Source organism: Bos mutus, chromosome 3 (assembly GCF_027580195.1).
Source record: "Bos mutus isolate GX-2022 chromosome 3, NWIPB_WYAK_1.1, whole genome shotgun sequence".
Lineage (NCBI taxonomy): Eukaryota > Metazoa > Chordata > Mammalia > Artiodactyla > Bovidae > Bos > Bos mutus.
In genome coordinates, this window is record NC_091619.1 from 48,091,768 (window position 1) to 48,117,539 (window position 25,772).

Sequence of the window (25,772 nt, forward strand, 5' to 3'; positions counted from 1 at the left end):
ACTACCAAATAATTGCTTAAAACTGAAAGCTAAGTGAGCAATAGTGTATATAACAGATTTGTTTTTCTGGGGAGATGTGTATCCAGTGACCCAAGGTATAAAGAATTTATATAACTTTTTTTCCAGTAAACATGACAAGAAGCTGCAGCTTATTATTATATGTCCAAAATACACTGGAGCCTTATTTTAAAATAATGTGCTGTAACTTGTAATTTGTTCTGTAATGAGTCTGTTTTGAATTCTCATCTAAGAAACTGTAGTCTAAAAAAGGACCCAGGTGTCTTATAAAATGTGTTTTCATGTAGTGTGAATTCTGAAGACCACATTGTGCCAGTATGATAATAGAGCATCCAACAACCGCTGCTAGAAATTGAATCACGAATAACAGCTAATAATTTTTCCATTCACAGGAACATTTAGACAGCTGTGTGAAATGAAAAGTGAAGTTATTCTATTATGAATAAATGATAACAGACTTTTCCCTACCACAGCCTAATAGTAACTGAAATAGGATCTTGATTTTCAGTGATAAAGGTCTAAGGCTCATTTAATTGTGTCTCTTTTTAGAACCTAAAAAGTTCAAGTTTAGAACTTCTTAAGTTTAAACTTAAGAAAGTTTAGAAGTCTTTCTAACTTTTCCACCCAGATTCAATATTTAGGAATGTAAGCAGTTGAGAGAGAGAGAGAGAGAGAGATTGTGTGTGTGTGTGTGTGTATATATACAATATGTGAGTTTTATTTTTTAAAAATATGTACTATAACTTTTATTAATTTTTTATAGTTTTCAGAGTAAGAAATATACTTAGGAGGGGGAAATGTTTTAATTAGATAATTCTACTTTTATGTGTCTTTAGTAGTATACTATAAAGGCAAAATATAATGCATCATTAAATATTTATAAGTTTTAATTTTAACTATATTATGAACTTAAAGTATAAGTTGTATATTTTTTAATTGAGTTGTTGCAATAATTGTAAGCATCTTGAAACATTGATTTTGAACTGTTTAAATTCAAACTGAGTATGATTTGGAAATAAATTATGATAAAAATTTAAACTTCCAAGCCATAAAGTTATTCATACGTTCATTCAATAAAGATGTATTGAATGCCTGCTGTGTGCCAGGCACTGTGCAAGGTGTTGGCAGAAAGACAGAGATGAAAACAGCCCTCTCTTCAAAGAGCAGATAAGTATATTTGAGGGGCGAGAGAGATCTCAATGTGAACAAGAGCAATAAAGGGCTGCATGTGTTGTTAATGATAAAAGCCGTGAAAGGGGAGTAGGGTCATATGGAAGGAATGGGACTGCTGGGAAGCAGAGTGAGAATACGTAAGAAAAATTCCCTGAAGAAACTAGCCTTAGAGTTAGGGTCATAGAGTGGGATGTGGGGTGTGCCTGGTTTATATTCAATAAATACACTTATACTGAATGATGAAACAGTTTATATATAAACTTCAGAAATTCAGTGAAAACACTTTCTTCAAGAGCTTATTCTTATCAGATAGAAAGGAATGGCTTCTAGTGAGACAAGAGTAGGTAAGGTTTGAAAAGTCACATTTTATAAAAGACAAAAACTTGCGCCAGTCCCCTAGACATGTTAGAGTATGTCTTATGTAGTTTCACTACCAGAAACGTCAGACAAAACCTTAATATGTATCCCTGAGCAATGAATAAATGTATAAAATGTTCTACAAGATTTTGGTCTGTGTTTTGGTTTCATTATCTTAAGAAGGTTCATGTTTTACAATAAGCATCACTTATTTGGACTTAGCTTTGTTTTGTCTATTTCTTTACTCACTATTGATTCTTGCATCCTATTCCATTCACATTTACTTTGTTCTTAATTATATCCTTAGTAATTCTTTCACTAAAGGTCTTTGGGCAGTAAACTTCCTAGGTTTTGTTTGTCTCAAAATGTCTTTGTTAACAATCTTAAATGGTCATTTGACATTATAGAATTCTAAGTTTCCAAACACTTTCTCTCAGCATCTTGAATATAATATTCCATTGATTTCCAGCATTTATACTCTTGCTAATGAGAATCTGGATTTTCTTCCCTAGAAATAATCTGTTTTTCCCTCTGGTCTCTTTTTTCATTTGAAATATTTGATTCATTTTGATATGTGTGGAATTAGAATAAAGCAAGAAAATGAAAACTGGCTTATGAGTTTTCTAATAACACCAAAAAAGTAACCATAAAGGAAAATATCAATAACCAGATTTAATCAAAATTAAAATCTTACGTTCTTAAAAATATACTGTCAAGAAAATGAAAATGTGAGCCACAGACTCAATGAAATATATGCAATAAATCTTATGAAAAATAAATTGGACATAAATTTTTTTAAGTTGAACTTCAAAAACAGCATTCAAGATAAGCCATAATGGAAAAAAATATAAAAAGAATGTGTGTGTGTATATATAAAACAATAACTTTGCTGTATAGTAAAAATACAAAATTGTAAATCTACTGCACTTCAATAAATTTTTTTAAAAACTTCAAACCTCCATCAAGAAAGTCAAAACACCATTAAGAAAGTCAAAAGGCAACCTAAAAACAGGATAAGATACTTGAAAATCATACATTTGATAAGGATCTTGCATCCAGAGTGTTTAAAGAACTTCTTACAGTTTAAGACAACCCAAGAAAAATTAGGCAAAATTTAGGACAGATTTTTTTTCCCCCAAAGAAGACATGAATACTCAGTAAGAACATATAAGATGTTCAACATCATTAGTCATCAGGGAAATGCCAATTAAAACCATAATGAAATATCACCAAAGTACCTAAAATTTTTAAAGACAGTAGCAAGTAGTGGCAAGGATGTAGAGGAAGCAACTCTCACATGGTCCAGTAAAATGGTACAACTACTATGAAAAATTACTAGATTTCTTACAAAATGTACCATGTGACCCAGCAACTCCACTCCTAGGTGTTTCAGATCAGATCAGTTCAGTCACTCAGTCGTGTCTGACTCTTTGTGACCCCATGAATCGCAGCACGCCACGCCTCCCTGTCCATCACCAACTCCCAGAGTTCACTGAGACTCACATCCATCGAGTCAGTGATGCCATCCAGCCATCTCATCCTCTGTTGTCCCCTTCTCCTCTTGCCCCCAATCCCTCCCAGCATCAGAGTCTTTTCCAATGAGTCAACTCTTCGCATGAGGTGGCCACAGTACTGGAGTTTCAGCTTTAGCATCATTCCTTCCAAAGAAATCCCAGGGCTGATCTCCTTTAGAATGGACTGGTTGGATCTCCTTGCAGTCCAAGGTACTCTCAAGAGTCTTCTCCAACACCACAGTTCAAAAGCATCAGTTCAGTGCTCAGCCTTCTTCACAGTCCAACTTTCACATCCATACAAGAGAAATCATATATCTGAAAAAGACATATACCAATATCTATAGTACTTTGGAATTCCATGGTGGCTCAGAAGGTAAAACGTCTGCCTACCATGCGGAGACCCAGGTTCGATCCCTGTGTTGGGAAGATCCCCTGGAGAAGGAAATGGCAACCCACTCCAGTATTCTTGCCTGGAAAATCCCATGGACAGAGGAGCCTGGTAGGCTACAGTCCACAGGGTAGACAGGACTGAGCGACTTCCCTTTCACTTTCATACACAGTAATATGGATGAGTCTCGGTAATAGGCTGAGTGAAAGAAGCTGGACATGAAAGTACATTATTTCCTTTACATGAAATTTTTAGAACAGACAGTATTGACTGTATTATCTATTGCTGCACCTGGATACCTCAAGGCCTCTCAAAATGTTGCAGTCCCCATCATCTGGGACTCCAGTCTCCTCTGTGTGCTTGATTGAGGTTGGTCTCCTTCCAAGCTTGCTCATGAGGTTGTTAACTGGACTCAGTTTCCTTTCTGGCTATAAGCCAGGGGCCTTCCTCACTTCCTTGCCACATGGCCGTCTCTATAGGGCAGCTCATAGCAACCAATTACTAGCTTCCAACAGAATGAGTGAGTGAGAAAGTACAAGAGAGAAGCCAGCCTTTTTTGTAATCTCATCTTGAAAGTGACACCCATCACTTTTGTTAGGTTGTTTTCATTATAAGAAACTAGGTCTAGCCCATACTTAAGGGCATGAAGACCAGAGGATAGGATCAATGGAGACCATCTTACCAAACTTAATTTAAAAGTAATATTTTGTATGTAGTAATGTAAAGTGACCATGAATAGTATGTATTTTTAGGCATATGCACTAAAATTCTCATTGGAAAAGACCCTGATGCTGGGAAAGATTGAGGGCAGGAGAAGAAGGGGACAACAGAGGATGAGATGGTTGGATGGCATCACTGACTCAGTGGACATGAGTTTGGGTAAACTCGGGGAGTTGGTGATGGACAGGGAGGACTGGAGTGCTGCAGTCCATGGGGTTGCAAAGAGTCGGACACGACTGAGCGACTGAACTGAACTGAACTCTTACCTTTTGGTTAAAATTCCTGCAAGAGATTCAACCCTATAAGATTTTTAGTTAGTAAAATATTATGGGGGAGTTTCCCTTTAGGCCTGAGTAATAATTACTGTGTTTTTATATTTACTGTATCTTCCCAAAATCCACTTTGGGAAAAGAAGAGAGCAGGTAAAGAAGGCAGAGATGGGGAAACATGGCAGACATGTTCAGTTCAAATAGAATACTTCACAGTTTTGCCCCTGATCAGCAGACCAGTCCAGTCTTCTTATATTACTAATATGTACTGACATTTTAATCTTAGTATTTTATTTTTGTTCTTGAACTTTTTAGATTCTAAATACTTGGGAGCGTTTTGCTTTTTCATTTTAAAGGGGCCATGCTTGTAAGTGAATAGTACACACTGGTTATATATTAATAATATTCTCCCAATTTTCTACACAACTCCTGTGATCTTAATTTCTATTTTCATGCATTTGTTCATGTTAAAGTGGTCATATATATTAAATGGTGTACATAAGTATATATTAAATGAGTTAATGCATGTAGTACCAGCATATAGTAAGTGCTCTACTGATTAGGAACTAAAAAGCCTCTTGATGAAAGTGAAAGAGGAGAGTGAAAAAGTTGGCTTAAAGCTTAACATTCAGAAAACTAACATCATGGCATCTGGTCCCATCACTTCATGGGAAATAGATGGGGAAACAGTGGAAACAGTGTCAGACTTTATTTTGGGGGGCTCCAAAATCACTGCAGATGGTGACTGCAGCCATGAAATTAAAAGACGCTTACTCCTTGGAAGGAAAGTTATGACCAACCTAGACAACATATTCAAAAGCAGAGACATTACTTTGCCAACAAAGGTCCGTCTAGTCAAGGCTATGGTTTTTCCATTGGTCATGTATGGATGTGAGAGTTGGACTGTGAAGAAAACTGAGCGCCAAAGAATTGATGCTTTTGAACTGTGGTATTGGAGAAGACTCTTGAGAGTCCTTTGGACTGCAAGGAAATCCAGCCAGTCCATCCTAAAGGAGATCAGTCCTGGGTGTTCTTTGGAAGGACTGATGCTAAAGCTGAAACTCCAGTATTTTGGCCACCTCATGCGAAGAGTTGACTTATTGGAAAAGACTCTGATGCTGGGGGGGATTGGGGGCAGGAGGAGAAGGGGACGACAGAGGATGAGATGGCTGGATAGCATCACCGACTGGATGGACATGAGTTTGAGTGAACTCCGGGAGTTGGTGATGGACAGGGAGGCCTGGCGTGCTGTGATTCATGGGGTCATAGGGTCGGACACGACTGAGTGACTGAACTGAACTACTGATTACTGTAATTGAAGCTGTTGTCTTCTGCTGCTTTGATCTCCATTACCCACCTTGTTGCTTCACCTTCCTTCCTCTACCCCATCCCATCTCTTCAAATTTAGCATGTCTTCTGTTCTTTCTTACCTACTCCAACTTACATAGATTGATGTTCTCTCAGATCCCCTCCTTTTCTCTCCACTTTAATTCCCCTGCATTTACAGTCTCCTCTCTGCTTCAATTATCAACTTTTCCCTCTTGCCTCAAAGGAAGGAACATTCCTCTGTAGCTCCAGCTCCAGTTTTTTAAAAAATTCCATTCTTTAGCTGGGATTAGGCTCAGCTGCAAAACAGAAAATCCCAAAAAAACAGTGGTTTAAAGTGAGAGATGTTTCTCTCAGGTGAAACAGCTCTAAAATTAGTCTGTTTAGAATAAGACACTTGCTTCTTGGAAGAAAAGCTATGAGAAACCTAGACAGTATATTAAAAAGCAGAGATATAACTTTGCCAGCATAGGTCTGTATAGTCAAAGCTATGGTTTTTCCAGTAGTCATGAACAAGACCATAAAGTCTGAGCACTGAAGAACTGATGCTTTCAAACTTTGGTGCTGAGACTACTCTTGAGAGTCCCTTGGACAGCAAGGAGATCAAACCAGTCCATCCTAAAGGAAATCAGCATATTCATTGGAAGAACTAATGCTGAAGCTGAAACTCCAATACTTTGGCCACATGATGCAAAGAGCTGACTTACTGGAAAAGACCCTGATGCTGGGAAAGACTGAGGGCAGGAGGAGAAGGGGGTGACAGGATGAGACGGTTGGGTGGCATCACTGGATGTGAGTTTGTGCAAACTGGGAGACAGTAGTGAAGGGAGAAGGCAATGGCACCCCACTCCAGTACTCTTGCCTGGAAAATCCCATGGACAGAGGAGCCTGGTAGGCTGCAGTCCATGGAGTCGCTAAGAGTTGGACACGACTAAGCGACTTCACTTTGACTTTTCACTTTCATGCATTGGAGAAGGAAATGGCAACCCACTCCAGTGTTCTTGCCTGGAGAATCCCAGGGACGGGGAGCCTGGTGGGCTGCCGTCTATGGGGTCGCACAGAGTCGGACACGACTGAAGCGACTTGGCAGCAGCAGCAGTGAAAGGGAAGCCTGGCGTGCTCCAATTCATGGGGTCACAAAGAGTTGGACACGACTGAGTGACTGCAACAACTGATACGGCAGTTCCCCAATTTGTCAGAAACGTTTTTGTCACTGCTCTGCGATCCTTAAAGCATGGCTCTCCTCTTCATGGCACAAGATTGCTGCTTGAAAACCAGGGAACATGACTCTCCAGGGAGTGGAATGAAGTTAAAGGCAAGGAGAACCTCCTCTTTTAAGAGGTCTCTAGAGAACTACCCCGGAGAAGGCAGTGGCACCCCACTCCAGTACTCTTGCCTAGAAACTCCCATGGATGCAGGAACCTGTTAGGCTGCAGTCCATGGGGTCGTGAAGAGTCGGACATGACTGAGCAACTTCACTTTCACTTTTCACTTCCATGCATTGGAGAAGGAAATGGCAGCCCACTCCAGTGTTCTTGCCTGGAGAATCCCAGGGACGGGGGAGCCTGGTGGGCTGCCGTCTATGGGGTCGCGCAGAGTCGGACAGGACTGAAGCCATGCAGCAGCAGCAGCAGAGAACTACCCAACACTTAATGGTCTGTAATTAGCTCAAACAGCCGTATCTGTCTGCAAATAAAACTGTGAGAGGAGTTATTTAGCTGAGGGCAGTGTGCCCACTGAAAATTCTGTACTTCGTGACTTTAAGGCAAAAAAAAAAAAAGTAGTTTTCTGTTATAAAGTAGGAGAGAAAAGATAACAATGAGGCGCGCGTTCTCATCGCCAACATCTGTTTACGTCTTCATCCATTGCCCTCAAATATATTCTAGCTCTTCTTTCTCCATTCTGAAGGAAAAATCAAAAAGCTTTTCCTGGTTCTGGTCATTCTCTTTCTTTCACTGAAAATAAAAATCTTTTTTAAAAAAATCTCCTTTGCAATTTAACATTCTTCTATTCTGCTTATTCCCCATCCCTACTCACCATCTCACCTTTAAATTATATAGCTTCCTTCCTAACTAGTCGAGTTCCTGGGCATTTAGCAGACACATCTTTTACCCTAACTAGGGCTTTTATTTTATTTGACTTCACACGTAATACAAGAGTGTGTTGGGGGCGGGGGAATGTTTTTGTTTTTTTAAGGTGTTGGGACGGGGGAGCCTGGTGGGCTGCCGTCTCTGGGGTCGCACAGAGTCGGACACGACTGAAGCGACTTAGGAGCAGGAGTAGGAGGAGCGATAAATAATGCAAACGTCTCCTTTGGCCATAACCATGGCTACATTAAGTCTTTTGCTGAACAAACGAGAGGATAGAGGTAGTGGGCACATGATGCTATTTTCGAATCCATTCGGGTGTAATGGGGACAAGGGCCCTAGATCATTGCGGGAAGGTCTCTCCCTGCACCAGCCTGGGCTGTCATCTACCGCACTGTGAGTGAGTGCAAGTGAGTGAAGTCGCTCAGTCGTGTCCGACTCTTTGCGACCCCACGGAGTGTAGCCTACCAGGCTCCTCCGTCCATGGGATTTTCCAGGCAAGAGTACTGGAGTGGGGTGCCATTTCCTTCTCCAGGAGATCTTGCCGACCCAGGGATTGAACCCAGGTCTCCCGCATTCTCAGACGGTAGACGCTTCACCGTCTGAGCCACCAGCGAAGTCCCGCACTGTTGCTGCTGCTAAGTCACTTCAGTCGTGTCCAACTCTGTGCGACCCCCATAGATGGCAGCCCACCAGGCTCCCCCGTCCCTGGGATTCTCCAGGCAAGAACACTGGAGTGGGTTGCCATTTCCTTCTAAAATGCATGAAAGTGAAAGTGATGTCTCAGTCGCGTCCGTCTCTTAGTAACCCCATTGACTGCAGCTCCCAGGCTCCTCCATCCATGGGAGTCCCGCACTGTACTGAACTCTAAAACCGAGCCCTTCGGAATCCCGGCTCGGATTGCCTTGACCTAGGTCCGTTGGAGAAGGCTCTTGAGTACCTTGGACTGCAAGGAGATCAGCCCTGGGATTTCTTTGGAAGGACTGATGCTAAAGCTGAAACTCCAGTACTTTGGCCACCTCATGCGAAGAGTTGACTCATTGGAAAAGACTCTGATGCTGGGAGGGATTGGGGGCAGGAGGAGAAGGGGACGACAGAGGATGAGATGGCTGGATGGCATCACTGACTCGATGGACGTGAGTCTGAGTGAACTCCGGGAGTTGGTGATGGACAGGGAGACCTGACGTGCTGCGACTCATGGTGTCGCAAAGAGTCGGACACGACTGAGTGACTGGACTGAACTGAGGTCTGAGTGGCCGAGGCGGCACGAGATTCTCTTGAGTTCCGAGATTCTCGCGGGAAACGCGAGTGAGGCGCATCTCTGACGTACTTCCGGGTCGCGGGACCAGAGGGAGGCTGCGGGAGCCACACGCCGGGAAGATGGTGGTTACTAGGTCTGCGCGGCCTCAGGCCGGGAACGAAGCCACGTCAGTTGAAAGCTTGCGGCAGAAGGTAGGAAAACTCGAAAGTCTCCCTCATTTCTTCTAACTGCTTCGCAGAGCAGTGCTGAGAAAGGTGGGCGGTGCAGGGGTCCAGTGGAGCCTTGGGGAAGGAACGGCAGAAAAGCCAGGACTGGCGGCGCGCTTCTGCATACCAGGCTCCTCTCTAAGCCTGTAGCTTCTAAAGACCACATTGGGATCTTTTAAGGTAATGTTTGGCAGGTTATAGATTAGGTAACTTGATTTGCGTAGTTCAGCTCCGTAATGCAGATGCACTGCTCGCTTTTTAACCTTACTGCTAACGGAGGATTAATTTCGGCCGCCAATCGTGGATTGGAGAAGGCACCGTTTTCACGTGGGAAGACTGACTGTGCCTCGACAGCACTTCCTTCTGGAGGGGAGAGGACCGCGGTGACGTCACCTCGTAATTCAGTGGTGCTAATTGTCTGCTGCCTCTGATGCTGCGATGAAGCGAAGGGAGTATTAGTCCACGTAGATATGAAAAGTAATTTCATTGGCGTGTTTTCCTGAACACATCGTTGGTTTCTTTGTTCTTTTCCTGAATGTGTGTCGGAATGTTCTTTTCCTGAATGTGTGTCGGAATGTAGGTCCACCAAGCATTTGTGACCTTGCATGAGGAAGATTTTTATTTGCAGTTATTTGTTTCCTGAAGTCAGGACTGAGGTGACTCTAGTGAGGCAGGACCTACAAATGCGAAGTCAGATCCAGTATCTAGCTATTGATTCTTTTAATTGTGGGTGGTGATGGTAGTTATTATTTTACATTAATTTTGTTTACTGAGTTTTTCCAGTGCCCCCTTAAAATTTGCTTTTGAAGGGAGTGCCTCATTCACTTTGCCCTTGTCCCAGCCCTACCTAAATTACAGTGTAATTGGCTTACAGAATTCTGCTGTCACAAGACTTCACGTGCACCCAAAAGGCAGGAAGGGGTCTTCACCTGATAACCCAAATACTACTGAATCACAGACCACTCCGGAACGAAGTCCAGCTCCTAAAACCAGGAAGAGTGGAACTACAGGCTCATTACCAGAAATGAACAAACCTGCGACGGATGGCGAGATCTCTGAAGCAGAGTCAGATTGTTCTTCTGTGCCTGAGGTCCAGGATCCTGTGTTCAGAGTAACTAGGAGAAGACAGATCTTAGTTGCAGGCACCCCAGTTTCTAGTGTAAGGAAAAGGCTGAAAATAACTCGGGTGAGTGAGTCTCATACTGAAGAAGAAGTCTCTGAAGCAGACTCACATGTTTCAGGTATTTCTAGAATTATGCCTCCCACAGAAATAACAACCAGAAGAAGTAAGGCTAAATCCCAAAGAGAGCCAAAGCAAGAATCCCATGTGGAAGTTATTTCTGATGCTGAGTCATCATGCTCAGACATTTCATTTTCTGGAATTGCAACTAGGAGAACAACAAGGAGTATGCAAAGGAAATTACAGGCACAAACTGAGGAGAATACTACTAAGATTGTACTGGAAAATGAGAAGGAAATCATACATACACCTGTGAATTTAGAGGATTCAGTTAACAGACGAACTTCTCGTTTACTAGCAAGATCACTTTCTCAGATAAATAAGCCAAATTTCTCTAATAATGAAATTTATAATGACCCTGATGATTCCTTCTTTGGAATTTCAGGAAAAAAACTAGCAGTGAAAAAAACCCGAAATTTTACCATAAGAGAGGAAAAGCAGGACAGTATTTCACCTCTCAAAGAAATAACAAAGCAGAATTGTAAAAGTTTAGATGAAGAAGCCAAAAAAATAATAGATGGGGGAAAAGAAGGTAATGAGAAGAACTCTCAGTTGAATCTTTCTGAATTTCAGGATACTGGCCTTCAGCAGTTAGTTTCTCAAAGGCATTCAACCCCTGAAAGTGACAAAACCACATCAGAGTCTTCAACTCTGAACCATGAGGCTGTGATGAAATCGTTAGCTCAGACATTTGCAGTTGTGGAAATGGACAGATGGAATGAAGAGAGAAAGAATGCCATAAAAACAAGTGACTGCTCAGAACCTGGTGACGGTAGTTATAGTGATAGTGATGAAGAGTGCACAGTTATAGGTGTTAGTGAAGACATGAGCAAAGAAAAGGAGGTAGATTCTGAGAGTGATACCAAACCAAGTAATCTTGAGTTCAACACAACTCAGGATAAAGATGATTCTGTTTTGTTAGTTCTCAGCAGTGATGAAAGCCAACAGTCTGAACACAGTGAGAATGAAGAGGACACCGTGTGTTTTGTTGAAAATAATGGTAACAAAGAGTCCCTAAATGGAGACTCAGAAAATCTGTCACATGACAATGCATTGTTTGTGATTGACACTACTCCCGGGTTGAGTGCTGATAAAAATTTTTACTTGGATGAAGAAGACAAGGCAGGTGAGGTTGCCACTGAGGAGGAGGAGGAGGAGGAGGAAGAGGAAGAAAGTGAAGAAGAACTATCAGACCATGACAGAAATAAAGATAATGAGTTTAGTGATGAAGACAACTTGCTAAGTAACACAAAATCTAAACTGTAAGTTTTATCTTTTATTTTTTTAAAGTAAGCTTTTGATATGTGCTTCAAGTGGCAATAATTTACCATAGAAATATTACAAAGCATAGGAACTGAAAAAAAGTACTGCTTTGGGTTCTTTATCTGTCAGGGTTTCCCTTGTTTATGTGGGTGCCTTTGTTAGTCATATTTTTCCCACTGGTGAGAGCTAAAAGTATTCCGTTTGATGGTATATTAAAAATGATCTGTTAAGATTTTCTTGCATGATTATTAAGAGCAACATACAAAAGGGAAGGAAGGTAACTTGGCTTTTTTATGCATGTTGATTGTAGAGAAATTGAAAAATAGAGGAAAACTGAGAAAAATAGTAACCTATAATCCCATGTACTGCCATTAAAAAGCAGTCTTTGGAGGCGGTTTCTTTAGTTTTTCTGTTTTCCAAATTTGTTTTTCCCAGGCACAGGCCTTTGGTGGCAGTCTATCCACTGAAAATACAGGTATCCTTGGAAGGAACTGTACGTTAACAGATGCCCAGTCTTCACTGTAAACCAGTGGAATCTCCGAGACTAGTCTCAGGTGTACTGATTTTTTTAGGAGCCACACCCTTTCCCCAGGATAACTGTAACATACACTCAGGGTTGAGAATCACTGCCAAGGCACTGTAATTGAATAGAGGTTGTTTATGGGAACTTTAAACTGCTCAGTTTATATGAATAATTAGGGAAGAAACTAAGTCCAAGTGTTTATATAAGTGTACTTATAAAAAAAGACTTTAGTAATTACATAAATATGGCAGAAGCCGAAGCCAACTGCTGAAGATTCTGATTTGGTGGATCTAGGGTATGACAGTTACATTTTTTTTAAGCTCTGGTGGAAAATACAGATGCTCACTGTTGTTTAAAACTCACTGATTTAGAGGCACTACTAAATGTCCTTAAATACTCAGGAAAAAATTCCAAGTTTGGATAACTTAGAAGTAAAGAGAAAAAGGCCCTGTCTCATTGGCTTTTGAGATGGAAAAATATGGACATTTATTAATTTACTACCTACATATGAAGTTGAGCTAAATGCCAGATGTATTTCCTTTTTTCTGTAACTCTTTCCTTGTAAAATACGTGTATGAAGTCTGTTGACATATAATATGGCCTTAATCCTCTTTTAAGAAAATTTGGGGAATAAATTTGGATGTGCTCTCAAAAGGCTTAATTCATTATTTATCCTATAATTTCTTCTAAATGAAAAGTCTCAGTTTTCATTTTGAATTGCTAAATGATCTAAAGATTATTTCTTAATCACTTAAAAGTGATCATTTCTCTTTCAGTCTGAAGTTGATGAGCAGCAGCATAGATACTGGACTGAATATTAAGGAGCTGGGTGGTTTGTATATTAATTTCAATGCAGACAAGGTACAGTTGAACAAGAGAACCCTAACACAGATGAAAGAGAAAAGGAAAGATGAGGTAAGCTGCACAGAACTCACCAGTCACTTCTAGAGATGATTAGTCCTTGGTAAGAGACTAGTTTTCCTGCAGTGAAACCACATTAGCCTACTGTGCTCCTTTTTTCTTTTATCATAAAATCCCAGCCAAAGGTGGTATTTGAAAACTAATGTAGGGTCAGTGTTCTTCTTCTGGCAAGCACCAGTTATGATCCCAGAGTTTTTTTCGTTTTTTCTTGTTATATTTTTCGTTCCTCACTGCTTTGGACTCTGTTAAAAATCTGAAAGCTGTGAGTACCCATTAACCCCACCGGGAAAAAGCATATGTGCTCATAGACATTAAACTGTATATATATTTCTAGAAGGAAATTACACGTTAGGTAACCTTACACAAGCCTTCAGTTTCTGCTGCCACCTTGAATGGCTTCCTCCTAAATCTGTAGTATTTCCTAGTCTTGCAGCCTACACAGGTCTTTAAACTCAGGTGCCTATTCTTTGTTCATTCAGATGCATTCAGGCACTTGACTTCACTAATTGCCCTTCTCTTCCTCCTTGCCTGAACCAGCTTCTCCTCTTGTATTATTTATCCTGGTTAATAACACCAAAATCTATTTCTCTTTTGTAATCAGTAACTAAGCTTAAAGGACAGTGCTCATATACTTTCTATTAATATTCCGCTCCCTCCTTTCCACCCCACTGTCACTGACTAGTGACATCTGTTTTACTTTTTGTCTAGACCACTGCATTGGCCTCCTCTTCTTCAAGCCGTCCTCAATGGTCTTGCTAGATTTCTCATTTTAAAAACACAAAATACCATCTGACCATGATACTCTCCTGTTTAAGTCCTTGAGTGGTTCCGCAGAGCCTTTCAAGGTGCCTCTGTTCCATCTGGCTCTGTCTGCCTGCTGTGTTCTTAGCACTGGAAAAAAACAGGATTTCTCAACCTTAGCAAAGCTGACGTTTGGGCTGGATAATTATTTGTTGTGGGAAGATGTCGTGTGTGTTGTAGAATGTTTAGCAGCATCCCAGCCTCTACCCCATAGGTGCCAATAGCATCCATCTCTACCAGTTCATGCCCCCCACCTCAGAATGTCTTCAGACATTGCCAGTTGCTCTCAGTTGAGAACCACTCTAAACCCTACTATAGTACTTGATACACAACCAGCTCTTAATAACCTATAAAATAAATGTCATGCATTCTTCTCTGACTGATAGGAAAGTCTAGACCACTACTGTGCTACGCAGCAACTTCTAGTCCTAAATTTGAATTGAGGATTTAATAATTGCAAATGTTATTGACCAAGTTAACATTTGCTACGTTCCTGTGAACTGTTTTGCGGGCTAACAGTTTTGTGAACTGTCTTTAGTTCTTGTTCTAGGGAAATGACTAATGAGTCTGAGGTTCCTTTTAGTCACATACACAGTATTAAGACAGTATTTAATTACCCTAGGCAAGTAATCAAAAAATGCAGAAGACATTTAGTAAAAGATAACAGATTTGACTAAAGTTTTTAAACTTAGGCAATTAAAAACATCTAAACAAAGGTAAGTAAAAGGCCATGGGTTTAATACCACTAAGATACAGAATATAATTCTTCAAATTAATAAGAACACAACCTTGTATAAAAATAAAAAAGAACACCGCCCGCCCCCCCCACCCCGACCCCAAACAGATGCAGGCGTTCCACGGAAGAAGACTTATACACAGCTAAAAAAAACACACAAAAGGATGATCAGCAGCAAATGGAAACATTCATGAGGTACCACTGACAAAACACAGAGATAATCACCAGTGTTAGCTATGTTAAAAAAAAAAAAAAAAGGTACTGATTACCTTCTGGTAGGAGTTTATACTACTTGGATTCAAGGCAATTTAGTGGTACCTATCAAAATTTAAACGACACGTTTTGGAATCTGTTTTACAGAAATAATCACAAGTATTCAGAGATGATGTTTATAATATTTAATGGAAAAAAATTTAATAGAGACTCAAACTAAATATCAAGAAAAATTGTGCATAACAGCTATGAATGAAGTTGATCTTTGTATGAATTGACATTGAAAGAACATCTTTGATATGTTGTTGAGTTGCAAAAAGCAGATTTGCTTGATGGTATGATTTAATTGGTGTACCATTAAAAGCATGTGTTGTTTAATCAAAATCTATACTGCTGTTCTTATCAGAAGTCTAGCTGGTCTCAGATCACATAAAGCTGTTCTGTCAACATCAAAAGAACTTAGGCTAGTCAGGTGTTTTTTTGTTTGTTTTTTCAGGAAGTTCCAGAACACTATAGCATTGTTTCTGTTGTCTTTGTTTTCCAATTGGTTGGTGCAGGTGGCTGGTTGCAAACCAATGAAATGCGAGTGGACACATTAATGTATGTCTGGTGTGTGCAAATTCAAATTAGAAAAAGAAATTTGAATGAATATTAATTTTAAAGATACCCTAAAATAACCCTTCAGTTTGTCTCCTAAAGCATTTTTATTTTTATATAATTTATAGATTTAAGAACAGGAACAACTTTGCAGTAGTATTTCTGTCTATAAAGAAGGTTAATGTATCTGGAGTCATCAGTGTGGGAGATGTTTCCTTTTTAAGGCAAAAATGTTGACATTTTGACATTATTTTAAAACCAGTTTAATATATTTGTAGCTTCTGCAGAAAACTGTCATTACTCCTGAATTTGAAAAAAACTACTGTGTCCCACCATATAGTGAATCAAAATATAAACTTCAGAAAAAACGCAGAGTAAGTACAGTGATTCTTACTTAGAGCATTTAATGTGTTTGACTATATATATATATATTCAGCTTGTCTAACATGGTTGTACAATTAAAATATATGTTTCCAAAGAAAATTATCACAGGTAATTAAGAGCCCATAAAATATGGTTTCATAAACACATTTCATGTAAATTTTCACGAAGTGAAAGTGCAGCGATTGGTGCACTTGGATACAGCTCTTTTTTCCCTTCATTAAAAACAGTGGCAGCCAGCATACGTGGTCACTGTCCACACCATACTGTGTCGTGGCTTATAGGTACTGGTCACAGAAGGCTGGGAACTCTGTTGCTGGCTCTTGAAGTAATGTCACCAGCTAAAAACACCAGCCTATTTAGTCTGCCAAATGAGAGCAAGGAATTTCTTGAGTAAAAAACAGGGGACTACTTCCATTTCAACTAGTAAGCATAAAGAAATTATGGATGGTACACAAGGAAATTTGAGGATGGTGCTCCAGTAATGTCACTGATATGACCAGAGCACCCTGGCAGGTGGTAAACACTAATATTTGCTGATGAACAAAACAATGAAATGGAGCAAATAACTTGCTGTAAATTTTCCAAAAAACAGAAAGATTTTGAATTTTAGAAATAATACAAATTCTGGGCATGTTGGAGAGAGTAACTTTTAAGAGACAACTGGATGACTGAATAAAAATGTTAAATGTTTATAGAAAGGCTCCAGATGTAAGAATGTTTTTATACTTTACCTCTTGTAGGATATCTCAGACAATAAAACATCGACATTGTCGGCTATTCTCCCAACAAGTCAGCAGTTCTTACTGAGATACAAAATTAATTTTAAGGAGCCGTCATTTATGACACTGATAGTGCTGTGTCTAACGTATCGAGAGAAATGGATTTTTGTCATTTAATTCATTTTATGAAAGGTGTATCTGGAGACTAACATATACATTCCTGTTAAGTAACCTTACTTGGTTTTAATTCATGAAATTTTCTTCATAATATTGAAATGAGGTGTAGTTAAACACTACTTATTAAAAATGAGAATTTTCTAATTGTTTTTGAAATTTTGAATTTCAGCAAGAGCGACAAAAAACAGCAGGTGATGGATGGTTTGGTATGAAAGCGCCAGAACTGACAGATGAACTGAAAAATGATCTCAAAGCACTGAAGATGAGAGCTAGCATGGACCCAAAAAGGTTTTACAAGAAAAATGATAGAGATGGCTTCCCTAAGTACTTCCAGGTATAAAGCAAACAGAGTAATGGTAGTGATGTTGTGAGGATTTTAGTCTGGAAAACACTACAGTGACTTGTTTCCTCTTAAATGTGTATTTACAGTGTATATCTGCTTGGACCATATAATGGCCAGAACCCAGTTCAGATAGCCATCAGCCTGTAATGGCTTTCCTCATCAAAATACAGTGTTCCAAATGGTAACTAGGTTTCCAGATGAGCTCTGTGAATGTGGAACCTGTAAGATGGGTGTACCGTGTATTAATGATACACCTCAGTGGTATCAAGATATTCAGTAATACCACCAGTGATTCTTTATAACCTGTAGGATAGAATCTCTATCCTATGATGTAGCCCTTTACAATCTGCACCCACACCAGTTCACTAATCCTTATTTTGGTCACATAGCCCTCTAAGCTCCAACACACTCGGCTGCTCAGTCTTCTCGGGATATGCACTGGCTGGCCTAGTCATTCTCACTTTAGTGTTTGGCTGTGCCATGTCTGCTTGGTGAAATTTTAGCCATACAAGTCCAAGCGAAAATGTCATCCTTGTGAATTTGGTAGAATTGGCCACTTTGTTTTCAGAGAATCTAGAGTGTTTTGTTCAAGATAATACTAGGTTATGCTTTCATTTTTAGCCGTGTCTCTTTGGATCTTCTATAAAACTGGCCACTCACTAGCAGGGACCAGATACTCTTTGTTTCCCTAACCCTGGCCCAGTTCCTGGCACATAGCAAACATTGTATATTTTACTTGGTTGAATGTATGAACAAATGCCAAGTGTTCAGTAAGAAGGTTCTAAGCTGGCAGCATTTATGATAACCTAGGAGATCTAACAGGTATATAGTAGAATGTGTGTATCTTGTTAAATTGGAAAACTAAAAAGGTGTTATTTTTATCTGTCCCATTTTTCTTCTGTTTAGACTATTCATCAAGAATTTACAGTCTAGCACTTACATAGAAGGAATTTTAGTTTTACTCAAAAATTTTAATGAAGAAATGTCACCAGTAGGACCCAGTGCAGGTTGAATAAGTGATTTTTTTTTAAGAAATGGCAAAACTAACTTTAATACTGGTAAAATATAAGCTGTGTTTTCCATTCCTTTCTATAAATAAACTTTGTTAGAGCTCCCCTGAGATAAGACGACAGCTTGACTTTCAGGTATTGCATGACTTATTTCAATCACTTATTTCAATCATTCATTCATAGATTGGAACCATTGTTGACAATCCTGCTGACTTCTACCATTCACGAGTTCCCAAGAAACAAAGGAAGAGAACTATTGTGGAGGAACTGCTGGCTGATTCTGAGTTCAGAAGGTAAAGGAATTTATGTTTCACTTTATAATATATGTTTTCCTTTAGATTGTGCAAAAACTTTAAATTCAAGATGATTTTTAAATGCTTTAGCACAGTTTCTCAACAGAACTATTAGGTATATTGGGTGGGATAATTCTTAGGGAGGACTTTACACTGTAGGATCTTTAACAGCATCCCTGGTGTCTGCCCATTAGATGCTGGTAGCGCACTCCTCTCCGTCCCAATTCATGACATTCAAAAATGTCTTCAAACGTTTTCAGATGTTCCCTGGCGTGCAAAAGCATTCTCGATTCAGAACCACTGCTTTAGAAGGAAATGAGACTAACTAGAGGAGGAACCCACAAAGGAGACCAGGAAAGAAGTCAGGGAGGCAGGAAGAAAACCAGGAGAGCAGTGTCATAGAAGTCAAGGAAAGAAAGTGTTACAGGCAGGTAGAAAAGCCAGAGGGAGTGGTTAACAGGAATAAATGCTGCTGAGAATGCAAGTGAGCTAAGAACTAAGATCTTCCTCTGAATTTACTACGTGGACGTCACAGTAACCTTGTCAGGAGTTTTTTAGGGGAGTGGTGGGGAGGAAACTAGACTGGACGGTACTTGAGAGTGAACTGAAGAAATAAGAGATGTTGTGAGCAAGACAAAAGAGGCACAGCTAGTGAATGGAGCTGGATTTTTTTCCCCCCGAGATGGGGGCAGTTAAGTATGTTTAAATGTTCTTGAAGCAGGTATGTGTATAGCATAGATTTAAAAGCATGCTTCATATAGAAACTTCTGAACTTCCAGACTGGTTTAATAGCAAAAGTGAAAATATTTATCAGGGATTTTTAAAATTATGTTAATATATAGGCATGGAAAACAAATTTAATTCAAGTGTTATATAAACTTTTTCATGATTCTAGGTAATGGTGAAACTTTTAGAAATAAGCAAGGCTCTTTTCTCACTTATTTCTCTCTCCCTGGAAATCTCATCCCCACAAAGTTGTATTAATCTGTATACTGTTGACTTTCAAATGTATGTATAGTCTGGATCTCTCCTGAGTCCAGAGCCACATAACCTGCTGCTGCCTCAGGAACATCTAATGAGTATCTCATAAGCCCCTCTGAGAGCTAACTTGGGGTCTCCTGACTTCATCCTTCCTATACATTCTAGTCCTCTCCCAGTGTCCTGTTTCTCATGACTGAATGGCATTGCCCTCCATCCCTTAGGGCAAGTCCTTAACGCCACCTTCTCCCTTCAGTCCCATGTTCAAACTGTCAGATTTCCTCCCATTTTCCTATCTCTTAAGCTTGTCTCTTTCTATCCCACAGAGGTGTCGAGTACAAGGTGATTGAGTCTTTGCTTACTTCATATATTGACCTACATTTTGTAATCGTGATAGCAGTCTCAGAAATTACAGCATGGGTCTCTAGTGGTTCAAAGTTTGCGAAAGCCTGCCTCTACCATGGCCACTTTTTTCTCACTAGACTACAAGCTCTGAGGGCAGGGACTATGGCTGGCTAGTTCACTGCTCTGTCTCCAGCTCCTAGTATGGCTTCTTATTCATGATGGAACTTGGTACAGATGTGATGGATAGTGAAAATGCAAAAAAAAAAAAAATTTAGAAGCACTTGCCCATCACCCGCACCCGCCTCTGCCCCCCAACCACCACCAAAAAGTTACATTAACTTCTAATGTCTGGTATGTCATACTTTAGAACTTAAAGGTTTGGTTTTTCTTTTTAGATATAACCGAAGGAAGTACTCAGAGATAATGGCTGAAAAGGCAGCAAATGCAGCAGGAAAGAAGTTTCGAAAGAAGAAGAAGTTCCGTAATTAAGATTCACCGAGCAAATCACAAAATTGTACATCTCCTCTTTATTTATTTACTAATTTAAAAATTAGCACGACTGTCACATAAAGTAATATAGACTGGCCCTATTGGGGGGTTTCTCGTTAAAATTTGATTTGAGAGAGAATCAGTCACATGCCACCCGGAATAAAAATAGGTGTGTCTACAAAAGATCCACTCATGTTTAGACCCTTTGAGGAGGGTAAAAAGGAAAAGAACCTCAATCAATATATTTAGAAAATACAAAGTTTGCTAACATTCAAAAAATTTAAAGTATTTTCAAAGCTACATAAGCAATACTGTAATTATTATGTAGAGGTGTACATAGGGAGATGATGCCCTGTGTCAGTTGCACATTCAAATCCAGAAAACTGGTAACGCTGGGATACAGAGATCTTGTTGCAAGTGTAAAAGTCATAGTTGAAATCAAAGAAATGTTGTAAGTGTTGGAGCGTGTGAATGTTAATATATGACCAAAGAACTAAATGAAGCTATGAAAAGGACTTAAAAGATAGACTACTTGGAAAGTTTGGGTTAAAGGTAGAAGCAGGAGAGCTATTTTCTTTCCTTAGCAACTGAAACAGGAGGTAAGATAGATTTTTATCCATATTCAGGGTTGTGTTCCAGTGAATAGTATTCAAATAATTTTAACTTGGCCAGGAGGTAAAGTCTCCAGTGGCAGAAATATGCATCCTTGCTAAGCAACTCATGACACCCAAGGAACACCAGTCATTTCTATTCATGCTTCTTGGTGGCTTATTGCTTCCTTTATGTCGTTATTCACGGGACCTCTGTTTTCTGCCGAACTGCTTTCTTGGGATTTCAGTAAATAAGCAGCTTCCTATTTTGTGTTTACTGCTTAGCATCACAAGCAGCCTAGTAATAAAACTAAATGACATTTATAGGCAGAGTGAGGGAAGCATCTGTTCTCTTTTATAGTAAAGCTTTTATTTCAAGAGTATTAAGTTTTATGTTAAGGACCTGCTATGAGAGAATTAACTATCAAATCAAGAAGCATTTACCCCATACACATTCTTCCAGAAGGAGACATTCTTAGCGGAACGTTTCTTCAACTCATGCTGCTGGGGTGTTGGAACACTCAAAACTGGTGGCCCTTTTGTATTGTGTTTCTCTGTGCAACTGAGAATTTACCCAGTTTTTTCTCAGGCTGAAGGGGATGGGTCAACTTTTTATCTGTCTGTAACCTGCGTGCTGGTTTCTGACTCATGAAGCTAGAATAGGTTGAATTATCTGGTATTCAAAACTGCAGTTATGACAGATATTTCGGACACTGTAGTGCATTTACAGGGAACACAAAATTGGAAATCTCCAATCCTTCCCACACAGGGCAGCATTTGAGCTTTCTAGATTGGGAAGCAGTGATAAGGAGAACTAAACCTAGGTGCCAGCCTCACTAACCCATGTCAGAGGTGCTCACAAAATGTATTCTGAAGATAGCTGACCCTTGAACAAAGGGGTGAGGGGCTCTGAGCCCCAAGCAGCTAAAAGTCAAAAACTTAAAGTAGGTCCTCTATATCCACGGTTCTTCATCTGAGAACCAACTGGTCAACTCCTGCAGAACATGTAGTACGTTAGTATGGATTTACTGGAAAACCTATGTATAAGTGGACCCACCCAGTTCAAACCTGTGTTCTTCAGGGGTCCACTGGATTTACTTAGTTAAATTGTAACATGCTCTTTTTTTGTCTCCATTGATTCTTTAGTTTTTTTTTTTAAAGTTTATACTTTATTCAGATTTTCTTAGTTTTTTACCTAATAATCTTTTTTTTCCAGGATATTGCAGTCTTTTTTTTTTTTTTTTTGGCTGCACTGCAAATTATACAGAATCTTAGTTGCCTGACCAGGTTTCGAACCTGCACCCCCTGCAGTGGGAGCATGGAGTCTTTACCATTGGAGCCCCAGGGAAGTCCCTTTATTTATGTATCTTTTTAAGTCACATAAATAACTTGGAACAAAGTAAAGAGTTAACAAATGTAAAATACCTTATTCAGTGAAATACTGAAATAAACTGAAATACTTCAACTGAAAGTCAATTTAAGTCACCTTTATTAACATTTTCTTTAAGGGATTAAAACTGGTAAGATCCATAGCTGTATCTCAGATATGATCTTCACAAGTTAAAATCTTCAAAACACAGTATAGAAGTATATCTAGGTAAAGATGAGAAGGAAGTTTCTTAGTGCCCTCAGGCTTCTACAAAAATCTATGTTTGAATAATGGATGTATTTATCTTGTGTTTTTTTTTTTTTAAGCAAAACAACCATTGAGAAACAGGTTTAGTGACTTTGGCTTATGTCAACTAAACTCAGTTCACTTACTGGAGCTATTTGAAGGCTAATGACTATCAGAAGTACTATGACTTCTCAACTCAAAAGCATTATAAAGTGTACCAAATGCTGATACAGTGTAATGAAAGAAGAGCCTTCAGAATACCTTAAGGAGCTCCTGAAAGATCCCTGAAATGCTTTTAAGACAACTTATTAAAAACATAGTCTGCAATGCTAGTTTTGATTGTTTTGTTTTTGGTTTCTTTTGGCGGGGGGGATTGTTTTTCCTAAAGTAAGGAAATTAGGGAAAGGAAAACGAAGATGGAAGAAATTAGAAAACTAGCAGTTGATGAAGGCAGGTTCTCAGCTTCCTAGAATCTTAACACAAAAATCCGCTCTGTTCAGTGTTCTGCCGTGAGATTAAAAACAACTGCTTTAGAGAAAACCATTATACCTATTTTTTAAGACCCGAGGAAATGTCTCATGGGTTCCCTAACAAGGCTGTCAGACTACAAGCCATGCTTGGCTGTTCAGAGAATAAATAGCAGGCTTTTAAAAGGAAGAAAGCCTGTACAGAAACATTTAATGAAACTTTGAGCAACTGGGATAAATTGAAGGGGTTGCATTCTAAATATAGCAAATATAAGAAAAACTCATGAAAAAATTTTCAGTACCATCTCTAGAATGTGTGCAGGTGCTCATTCAGTTCAGTCTCTCAATGACAACTACTGTTTAGAATAACCAACTACATCTTATTGAAAGCATGCAGTTAGGATTAACAAAATGATTACAAACTCCCCAAAGCATCTGACTAGAATGTAAAATTCAGGTCTCATTGTTTAAAAGTGAAGATGGAATGCATTCAAATTATAATTTATTTCCCTGAAGCAGGGTCAGTAGCATGACTTGTCTTAAGCAGATCGGTGTTTTATCAGAGTTGGAATGTTTCAAACTATGAAATGCGGGTTTAGCTAACTATGGAGGTGGTTCTGAAATGTAAAGTTACCAATAAACACTGAACACCAGCTGCGAGAAAGGGGAAACTTATAGGTTCAGGTGATAGGTGTTCATTCGTTATCACTGTGTAACAAATTGCCCCAAGACTCAGTGATTCAAAACAGCCACTGTTTTACTCAGTCTCATGATTCAGCCGGCCAGGGCTAGGCTAGATGGCTTGTACTCCACATGGTATCAGGTGAGGTCATTCAGCTGGCGGCTGAGCAGATCTAGAAGGCCTAACACATTCTTGAAATTTATCTTCAGTTTAATGGTAGTACAGCATAGAAGGGCTTCACCAGTGGCTCTGCAGTAAAGAACCCGCCTCCAGCCTGCAGGAGACACATGAGGGTAACAGGCAGGAAGGCCTCCAAACGAAGAAAATAGCCTGCAAGTGTCAGACATGTTTATCTCTCTCAAGCGGCAAATTTAAAAGTAGGTTTCTCTTAAAAGACTGTGTTGCCATAATGACACCTGGTTTCACCTGAAGTTAACTATTGTCAAACCTAGAGATAACCAATATATTTCTCTTATGGAAATGTTTGTCTTAAGCTATGCTAATGTACTATGCATTTACCCCAAACTCTGTCTTCAAGTCAGTTCCGCCTCTTGGCTCAGAACCTACTTGACAAACCAGTATGTTATACTCAGATATTGTTCCCCTAATTTATGTAAATGAAACTATTTGTATGGTGATCTGCCCTTCTTCAAGTTAATCATTTTATGGCCCAAGATGAACCATTTGGTGCCAAGATTATCCCAAAATGCATCTTATGGGTGAGGGGCCTGGTGCCATTCTGAGTCTTAAGACATTCCTTTATTAATAGACTGCTAGTGACTATATAACATCCAGCTGAAGACTAGCAGGGGGGTACTCTTTCTGCCCCCTTCTGATGCCTATGTCAGAAGCTATCTCCTTTATACTTTAATAAAACTATTACACAAAAACTCTGAGCGATCAAGCCTCGTCTCTGGCCCCGTGTTGAATTCTTCTCCTCCGGGGGCCAAGAATCCCAGCGTCTTTGCATGATTCAACAACCACCTTTCACACATGGGTTCGATCCCTGGGTCAAAAGATCCCCTGGAGTAAGAAATGGCAACCCACTCCAATATTCTTGCCTGGAGAATCCCATGAATGGAGGAGCCTGGTGGGCTATAGTCCATGGGGTCACAAAAGAGTGGAACACGACTTAGCGACTAAACAACGGCATAGAAATTGGCTAGAACACCAAAACATGACCCATACCTTTTGTGTGGCGCTGCACAGTATTTAGGATGTCCTGCTCTTCTCCATCTGCCTCCTTCCTAGTTAATCCTCCTAAGGGAAGAGGAGTTGCTAACCAGATTGAGGAGAGCCCAAGATACCCATTAGGCTGTACTTTCACAAATAAACAGGGCTGATGTATTAACAGGTCAGAAACCACCTGCAGTCGGTCTCTCTTGCCCTGTTAGGGGGCAGGCCTATCATTCTCTCTTCCAAATGAAGTGGGAAATCAGAGTTTGGGCTTTCCTCAGCCAGGCTTTCTCTATGAAAGGTAGGGGATGACAGGGGCCTAAGTCATTCAATTGCAGCTTAACTGAGAAGTCTGCAGTCATGGTGCTCTTCTAAAGCTATTACATGAGTGGTATACTTTGTTTTCCATTGATTCATCTTCCTTTTGGTTACAACCTCCTGGGCAGAATTGCAAAGCAGAAGTTGGTATGGTTCAGGTGCCAAAATCTTGACCTCAGATCCCATGCAATGTACTCAAATTCTGAGGTCTTGTTCATTAAGGGAAGAAAAGTGAAATATGAAAACTATAATTAGATTTAGGTCAATTACCATATGAACTTTAGCTCCCCAAAACAGTGAGGATGATTACAAATGACTGAGAGGTCTTCCTCAACCTTTTTCAGTGGCAGGAGAGAAATATGTGCATGCAGTCATCTATATGAAGAAATGTTTATATGAAGTTTTGTTCAGTCCCTCCCTCCTACATCCACTCCTCCACCCCCGTAACTCAGGGAAGTTCACAGGAGTAATGTACTGAGAGCAAAAACAAGGCACACACTATAGTTAATAAGATTTTTCTATATGTTAAGGTTTTATCAGGGAAACCTATTTTTTTCCCTTAAATGTATGTGT

General features: G+C 39.7%; 1 protein-coding gene across 1 annotated transcript; it reads left to right on the top strand.

The window, feature by feature from the left end:
• Window positions 1-9,147: 9,147 nt before the first annotated feature.
• On the top strand, window positions 9,148-22,633 carry DNTTIP2 (deoxynucleotidyltransferase terminal interacting protein 2). The gene is made up of 7 exons (XM_005894699.3): window positions 9,148-9,304; window positions 10,194-11,821; window positions 13,122-13,260; window positions 15,892-15,987; window positions 17,063-17,227; window positions 18,430-18,539; window positions 20,258-22,633. The coding sequence occupies exons 1-7, from the start codon at window positions 9,233-9,235 to the stop codon at window positions 20,349-20,351; spliced, it is 2,304 nt and encodes a 767-aa protein (XP_005894761.1). The 5' UTR covers window positions 9,148-9,232; the 3' UTR covers window positions 20,352-22,633.
• Window positions 22,634-25,772: the final 3,139 nt, after the last annotated feature.

Coding starts and splice junctions, on each gene's coding strand:
- DNTTIP2 (XM_005894699.3), top strand. CDS start 9,233: ATGGTGGTTACTAGGTCTGCGCGGCCTCAGGCCGGGAACGAAGCCACG. Junction 9,305..10,193: donor TTGAAAGCTTGCGGCAGAAG/GTAGGAAAACTC, acceptor ATTGGCTTACAG/AATTCTGCTGTCACAAGACT. Junction 11,822..13,121: donor AGTAACACAAAATCTAAACT/GTAAGTTTTATC, acceptor TTTCTCTTTCAG/TCTGAAGTTGATGAGCAGCA.